Here is an 8,678-nt window from a genome sequence, read left to right as displayed (position 1 = left end):
TTTATCTACACCTTCATTAATAAACAACAAATAATACAATGTAAACTTTTCTGACAATGTCAGAAATAATTGAACATTCTAAAATGTGTACAATTCATGGCAAATATGTTCAATTGGTGGACCATAATGTAGCCACTGTGTGCATGTAAGTGGATATAGAAAGGGTAAAGAAACACTACAGCAAGAAAATGGCTACTGAGTTAAGCCTATTATGTTGAAATTGGATTTGATTCCACTTTACGTTTACTTTAGAGTCTATAACTGTACAGTAGTTATAGCATATTCCGGTGTTTCAATGTTCTGTCCACCTGTTGTAATAACAACTGAGCCTTAGTGTATACACAAGTATACTGTAGGTTTAACCCATATTTAATGAGCTGAACTGAACTGCAGTTGCAGCATACTATCCGTCATCCATGAACAGATCTCAGGTCAGGCATCTGTCTGATTGTGTGGCAGGCCTAGTCACTGCCTCTCACTGGGAGCAGGCCTAAAGCTGCTCTGCAGAAGAGGGAAAAAATCAAGGTAGTTACCATTTGAATGGTGAAAAAGCCTGGCCTATTGGTAGTTTTCAAGTGTGGTGTGAAAGGGGCGAGCTGTAAAATATATTGCTGCTGAAACCCCTTTCTATTGATAGGCCGCAGTGCGTGTACAATCAGAGGCCTGGAAAAACACTGGGCCACTGCATGGCCAAGCTGACACAATTGAGGTGAAACGGGCCAGAAAATACTATTCTCTCCCATTCTCTTCCATCAATAAGGTCTTACAAAGTCTGCAGAATGAGAGGCAGGACCGGGAGAGGGGGGATGGGGAGGGAGGGCGAAAATTAGCGACAAACCCTCAACGACGAGCCAGTTATCATAGAGGTTTTTACGGCTAAAGGGGAACAGATTTGTTTGTCCGCGCTGAACATTTGCAGCGGTGAAGTTGCAGATGTGAGCTTCTTGCAGAGGAATGTGTTGTACAAGCCCCCACTCCTTGGCCCCCCTCTTTTACTTGTGTTTTGCCAGGAAAGAAGAGGGGACCACACATATCCCGGGTTCCATGAAAGGAAGATCATAAACATTTTCATCAAGCCTATCTCGTCTTGTACCGAGAGAGGATTTGTGCGCAACAGAGCTGTGCCGCTGTATACAGGCCTGGGAATATATGGGTCCCACGGCTGACACCTCAATGACGACCAATCGGTGGTCGGGATTGTAAATGAGAGAGAGAGAGAGAGAGAGAGAGAGAGAGAGAGAGAGAGAGAGAGAGAGAGAGAGAGAAGGGTGGGGGGAACTTTTCTTTCTTTTTTTCGACAGAAAGAGGAGGGGTGTTGTGGGTAAACTGCTCGGCGGACCGTGAAGCGTAACCAGCGAGGATAGGGACAAAGACGCACATAGCGCGACACAAAACGCGACGGATACAAACCTATACCAACTAAAACAATAATGGGGAATGCGTGGATGGAAGCGGTAAAAGTGGAAGAACTGCGACGAGGAGTCGAAAATCACAATGGCAAGAAAGATTAGTTCAAGTGTTCAAAATAAGTTGTGGACAATCAGTGCGGTTAGAGTGCACGTTAACTTTGGATAACTCCAGGGTCTTTTCATCTGATCTGCACCGGTGGCATGGAGCGGAAGACACAGGCTGCAGTTTGGAGTTGGAATCCCCACTTTTGAACGGACACGCTTCCCGGAATAACTGTTTCTGCGTTATTTTTTTCTGTTGCAGCCACGCGTGGTGATTTTTCCCTGAGTCAGATCCTGTGTTCCAGCAGTTGCAAAGCTCAGCAGGAGCAGGCCAACTACACTATACTGTACAAGTTTGTGGATCATCTAAAGGGACAAAGTGTTTTGTTTCCTCGATTGCATTGAAACCAAAGCAGCTGGTTGCAGAACGCACAGTAGCTCTATGGAATGCTTGTGAACTCTGTGACATTCAATGTGTAAATTGTCCTGCTCCTAATGTGCTGCTGGTGGAGAGAGAAGTGCACGTCACCGAACTAACTAGAAACTCCATCCAAGCATGAAATGTTGGTGCAGCGCCCTGGCACTTCTCCAATGGGTGCTGCTGCTGGTGGATGCCCAGCAGCTCATTTGCTGGCAAGCGCTCCTCCGGTGCCACGACGAGCCCGCGTGCGACCTCGCGTACGGCCAATATCTAGCCGCTTGTGAAGGCAACATCAGAGGGACGAGGAGGCAGTGTCCGAGCCACTGCATCAACGCCCTCATACGGCTCAATCACACCCGCAGCGGGCCAGACCTGGAGACCTGCGACTGCGCCCAGGACCTGGAGTGTTTGGCCGCCAAGAGAGCCATAGAGCCGTGCCTCCCGCGAAGACACCCGAGCGACGCGGGGGGGATAGGGTGCATGGAGGCCCGCCAGCGCTGCGAGGAGGACAGCCACTGCCACACCTCCCTCACGGCATACCTGTCCTACTGCGGCCAGCTGTTCAACGGCCGGAAGTGCTCGTCCAGGTGCAAGGCCACCATCCAGCAGATGTTGTTCATCCCCAATGGCGTGCTGCTGAACCGCTGCGTGTGCGATGGCGTGGAGAGGCCCTTCTGCGAGGTGGTCAAGGAGAACATGAGCAAACTGTGCGCCATAGGTGGGGACAACGTTGTCGTCTCGGACCAGCCAGAGGTGATGGATGACGCGTATGAGGATGAAGACTACGACTCCAAGAATGACAGAGAGGAGGTGGACAGTGGCTCATCTTCTGCTGCCCGGGGGTTGTCTACCAGCGTGGTGCTTCTGCTTTTGACTCTATCACGGATATTGTACTGACTGAAGTGATGGGTCCATGGAATATGTGTTGGATTTACAAATGACAGTGTGAAAGTGCCTTGTTGATTTGACCCCTCCATGGAGCTTTGAGGTCCAGTCCAGTGAGGGGGTGATTGAAATCAGTGACTTGATCAGAGACACTTCAGCTGTGCTTTGATTGGCTCGCCGGCACAGGGACTGGAAGGAACCCGGGTCTGCTGGATAAGGGAAGCTATTTTTTCAGGCAACCCTTCATTCGTTAGTTGCATGGTGACATTAAGCACAGTAGTGATTTGTGTAGGGTTACCACAACTGTACAGTTTGAAAGTCTTTTGGTACACATCTCACTCAGTGAAGAACACTGCCTTTTTCGATTTACGTTTCAAATCTTCACAGACAGCCTTAAAGTGCCTTTCAGTGCCTGCTGTTGTCACAAATGGCACAAGTACTCTGAGGTGACGATGAGAGGAAGTGAACCACAGCAGACCTTGTTGTGGGGGCATGGCCATTTTAAGTGTGCCTTTAAAAGCAGCTTGTGTTTGTTTGGGTTTGCTTTGAATGGTACTTGGAAGTGTGGCTTCATTAAGACCTTAGACAAACATTGGACACATCCAGTTCCCCTGTTTGCTCTGCTCTCCATTTCAGAGGGCCTCTGCATTGTTGCAGCAAACCGCACTTCAAATATTTGTGGGAACAGTCAAAGGACAGGCGAGGGTGTGGGGGGATCAAGTTAGTGAAATTAAGTGAAGCGCCTCTCCGGCACTCTGTCTGTCTGGGGCAGTGGGGCCCCTCCCCCCATGTGAGAATGTTTTATTGAACTTTTCCTGAGACACCCCCAGCCCCTGTCTCCTTCCTCCTCTGTGCTGCCAGCTCCCCCCCCTTTCACGCCTTTAAAACACCCCCTGTCTTTATTAGGGCTTTCACACTGGAGCAACAGGCCAGGAAAAGCTGTCGGTTGCTGACGGTGTGAAAAGGTCAACGTATAGTGCCTGGAGTTTGTCCACAACACTGCTGCCGATTAGGGGTTTACCTGCTCTGACACCGCTTGGCCTTTGTTACGTATGGGCGAAATATGACTTTATATCAAACTATGGGATTCGAATAGAAGTATTTGCAATACGTTTTAAAGCTATAGTGCATAACTTTTTCAAATAAATGAATGCCGGTTACATTAAAGCATTCGGCAACAATTTTACACAGAGTTGATTAAGCCTATCAACTCCACAAAATACTCATCTATTTCTCAGTATGGCAGAGTTTACAAACTGGTGGCGCCCCCTGACACTGGCGCAGGAGCTCAATAAGCGACCACAAAATGTTTCAGTTGTTGATTTACTCCTAAGAAGAAACCTGCATGTACAGCAGAAGGAAAACAAATGCACGATTACCAAAGGTTTATATCATGTAGATGCGCCAACAGTGTTGTTGTAATTACTTCATTCCCAATGGAGGCAACATAAGTTACGCACTATAGCTTTAATAAGTCTATTAAAAAAGAAAGCAAAATGTATGGATATTACAGATGGCAGACCAAACACCAGGTCAGCTCTGCCTTATTGGTTCTCCAGTGTAGTGACTGGACAATAATCAACTAAAAGTGTGCGTTAAAGGAGCGATAGTCTGTTCTGAATGGTCAAAACAGCACAGGAGACCTTGAACTAAATAGGAGGAGTATTAAGCTACATGTTTACATGAATGATTGTTACTAAAGAAATGCATAAATATAGATAAAACTTAACAAATTCAAACAGGAGATTGAGATGCCTTCACAAGTTCCTAGTTCTCCTTGAACAAAACAAAAGTTTTATGAAGGCTTTTATTTTGTGTGTGTGTTTTTTAATATTCAATTTGTGAGAATGCATCACGTTCATATTTTTAGTTGCACACATTTAGCTGAAAAAAATCCTCTGTTGCTCCATTCAGCTAAGGAGCAGCTATACCTTTGCCAGTGTTACCTGTTTGAATGTCCACAGCTACAGTCCAGGGAATCAACCCAGATGTCTGTCTCATGTCATTCTTCCCCACTGTCGCACCTGAAGTCTGTTTCCCATAAAGGAGAAAGCAAAAAAAAACATGTTTTTTTTGGCACTGATCACTTATAATGAAGATGCCCGTTTGTTTGTGTACTTGCCACTTGAAACTCTGTCCAAACTAATCTCTCCGTTTTGTTATGAAGTCTTGAAAAGTGTTGAAATGATGAATGTTAAATTATGAAGCTAGAACATGAAGAATGTGTATATATTTTACAGTTAAACAGTATATGCAGTAAAACAGGCCAGTCACTTACATGCAGTACATATGATATATACAGAGAACCTGATGTGACGTAGTACAGTTTTCAGTTTTTTCATCTCATCTTGTGGGAGCGTGGCGGTCAACACTTCAGAGCAGTGTCTTGGTGACTTTTATAATAAAATGTTTATGAACTAAAGCTGTGTTATGATGTGATTTGTCCGAAGGAGGTGAAGAAAGTGTCTGGTACAAGCCTCATAAGCCTTGTTAAGCTTGATTATTAACCCTTGTCACTATGCAAATCCAGTTCTCTCCAGTGTCAAATGTATGTTTTTGTGACACAAGGTGTGCAGTAATTCCCGATATTACATTTACTGTACAAAATAATTGCACATTGCCATTTTAAAAGACGCTGTATTCAGTATCCGAAAGCCAAAACATCTGATGTTATTGTTTGACAATGTCATTCTTAAGTCAGCCAAGTAAGCCCAAAGTAAGCACTGCATGTGGATATGTTTCACTGTCTAATATTCAAGGGATTAGGTCAGCGTAACTGAAACCTGGTGAGGAATTTTAAGTGTCTAGTCATTGCGTAATTCGTCCTCATTGGAACAAAAACACAAAACCAGGATCCTGCTTACAATCTAAGTTCTTCAGCAAGGCAATGAAAAAGTCAATGAAACACGTTGACTGATATTATAAATGAGCTGGTATAAGGTCTTCTGCACTTTTCAGTATATTCAAAATCCTTGCAAAGAACTAACTAGGCATACATTTGGGGCTTGTTCCACATTATGCATGTTTTTACAAATCATCAAGGTGTGAAGGTGTTCTGCAAATGCAAATGTACTCAAGTCTTAAACAAAAAAATGCAGAAAAGTGCAGTTGCAAAGAGCAGAAAAATGGACCAACTGAAAGAGAAATATGTTTTCCAGGACAATAAGACAGAGATTAAGTTTAACCTGCATTCAACTTTTTGGTCAATCTTCTTCTTGCCCTTGCAACTGAGAAACTATCTCTGTTGTGTCAATTTGCACAGTTCATTTACCTGTAGGATACTGGTCAGGTCAGAGGCATGTGGTCAACTGCTGCAGCAATCCTTTGACAAAAAAAATAAATATCAGCCTTGCATGACAAAATCGACATACATGTGATGAATAATTAGTAGTTTTTTATTTTTATTATTATTATTTATTTTTTTACTTTAGTTGCAGGTGGCCAATTTTCCAGATCCCCTGGCCTGGAAAAGAAGGTCTGCACAGCTTCTCCTGATTTTTCCGTCGACCACAGGAATCCGGGAGAAGGATTTCCAAGCGTCTGTTGTGTCGTAAAAGAAACAAAAAGTGGCCTATAGCTAACAGTGTATAGCATGACTCCCTCTAGTTTAGCTGGATAGACAATCTGTCTTAACCATTGCCATGCATCTTAAACTCTTCCAACATAACCACCCGGCCGACCCCCACCTACCCACCCCTCATTCTGGGAGCAAAATCAAAACAAACACCAGCACAGCGGCCTTGGGGAGTTGAGTGTGTGTGTGAGTGTGTGTGTGTGTGTGTGTGTGTGTGTGTGTGTGTGTGTGTGTGTGTGTGTGTGTGTGTGTGTGTGTGTGTGTGTGTGTGTGTGTGTGTGTGTGTGTGTGTGTGTGTGTGTGTGTGTGTGTGTGTGTGTGTGTGTTTGGAAGGGAACAGGGGGGATACAGAGGCAGCACTGTGCTGGAGCCCATTTTCTAAATTATCTTTATTCAACATTTCTCTGAAACAAACCCACCCCCCCACCCCCCTATCCTCTGACCCACCGATCTGTCTTTCTCTGCTCCAAAGTGGGAGTGACCCGGGGGAATTTAGGAAAGGCTCTTGTCTCTCGTAGGTACAATGTTCCATTCATGATGATAACCATCTAGCCCACAGTGAATGGCTGACCTGCTCAATGTTTTCAGTGGCAGGCGGGTTGCTGGAAGTCAAGGGCACCCGGTTCTTCCAGGTCCACAACATAGACCCCTATTTATATGGGGGAGTTTGATGCCAATGGGATTCGATTGCTCATAATCAGTATCGACAGAGCCAGAGAGAGCCAAAGTGAGAGAGGGAGCCTGGAAGGGGAAAAGGCCCTAAGTAGTGTTGTTGGAGCTGCAGCTAAATGGCGGCCAATTAAAGTCTCAATGCCGTACGTTGTGGTAAGGGAAAGGGATACTGGGGGGGTTAAGGTTTTCCATTGCAGAATATTCCTTTCTGGGATGCATTACTGAATATTCTACAAACTTTTTTTAAAGGGGGGAAGCAATATATGTTGGCAGAACTCCAGCAAAACAAGGAACAAAGCAAAGCCCAAGGTTCAAAATTGCATCCACAGTTTTCCTGGCAGCAACATGCTCCTGTCATGATTAAAGCCATGAAGCTGAGCCAACACCGTGGGCTCTGTTTGCCACTTAGAGCCCCCCTCCAAACGCAGCAGCTGGTGCTTCTCCACCCAGGGACTCTAGCACTCAGGGCAATGTATCTCTCTCTGTTCTAACTATGCAGTCTGGGAGAGATTTACACCTGGCATGCCAGGTGAATGTGATTACCCAGCTGGTATAGGGCAGAAAGCAAACAGTACTGAGAGTCCTGGGCATATTTTATAACCACTTGACAAACAGCAACTGAAGCCACACTGTGTATTTCATTTATTTCAGTGGGAACTAGACATGTTTTTCCGCAATTCATTGATTTTCCCGAGATCTCAGGTGTTTTAAAATTCACTATTTTAAAGGGTTCCTCCGGAGAGATTCATTATCACACTTTTATAAAGTTGAGGGACTCACAATAAATGTATTCTTTAAATGGTCAAAATCAAAGCAGCATAGGGCTGAGATATCAATGACTTCTAGTAGTTTGGTTCAAGCTCCAAAAACACTGGCTCCTACATTTCCCATAATGCAACTCAGTAGGACTTTTCAGTAGACCTACTGCCTGGTTTAGCAACATCTGTCTAACTACACACCTCCAGTTTGCAACACAAGCTCCCTGTTCTGAATGTGTACTCTCCAAGCCCAGATCGCCCTGATGACATCACCATGACATCATCAAGGTTATTTACTCAGACTAAGCAAAACTCCTCCAGAGCCACAGAAAACCTTATGAATGTTTTCACAGGTGACACTAATCCAGAGTTCCTTCAGCTTTCTAAAATGGTTCACTTTTCCTTTTTGAAAAGCTTAATTTCCACTAGAGGTAACTTTTCTTTTTGGAGAATGCTGCTGAGTGCAACAGCCAAGGCACTGGCAGAAGAGCTATACCTATCATACATTGAAGAAGACAATGTAGGCAGAAAAAAAAAAAAAAAAAAGTTAATTCATAAACCTGCAATTATTTATTTGTGTATCCCCATAGTTTTTGATTTCTAGGAATTGTCTAATTTAGTTGCCATAGCTCCATATGAATCATATAATTATGGATTGTCCTTGTTTGCCTTCCTCTCTCTCCTCCCTGTGTGGACATGAGCCAGCTGTTTCTGCAGAGCGGCCTTCCAGATGATGACGATGGCGTTTCGCCCATGAAGACACATAAATCTTCCCATAGGTTCTGAAGGTTGCCTGCTTGCCCCGCGCTGTCCACAAAGATGTCCAGACTACAGAGGCTTCACAGATTGACATTTTATTTTCCACTGAGTTTCTCATTTTATAAATACATAAAATAACAGCTGTATAAACATGGAAA

General features: G+C 44.5%; 1 protein-coding gene across 1 annotated transcript; it reads left to right on the top strand.

The window, feature by feature from the left end:
* Nucleotides 1-1,325: 1,325 nt before the first annotated feature.
* On the top strand, nt 1,326-5,130 carry LOC307254803 (growth arrest-specific protein 1). The gene has a single exon (XM_080033317.1). It carries the CDS (start codon nt 2,008-2,010, stop codon nt 2,767-2,769), a length of 762 nt encoding a protein of 253 aa, XP_079889443.1. The 5' UTR covers nt 1,326-2,007; the 3' UTR covers nt 2,770-5,130.
* The last annotated feature ends 3,548 nt before the right edge of the window (nt 5,131-8,678 follow it).

This window comes from Ammodytes marinus (assembly GCF_949987685.1).
Source record: "Ammodytes marinus genome assembly, chromosome: 1".
NCBI classification, from domain to species: Eukaryota; Metazoa; Chordata; class Actinopteri; order Uranoscopiformes; family Ammodytidae; genus Ammodytes; species Ammodytes marinus.
Note: the sequence above shows the minus strand (reverse complement) of the source record. Positions and strands in the feature narration are given on the sequence as shown.

What these genes read in the sequence shown, in the direction of transcription:
- LOC307254803 (XM_080033317.1), top strand. Translation starts at nt 2,008, where the DNA reads ATGAAATGTTGGTGCAGCGCCCTGGCACTTCTCCAATGGGTGCTGCTG.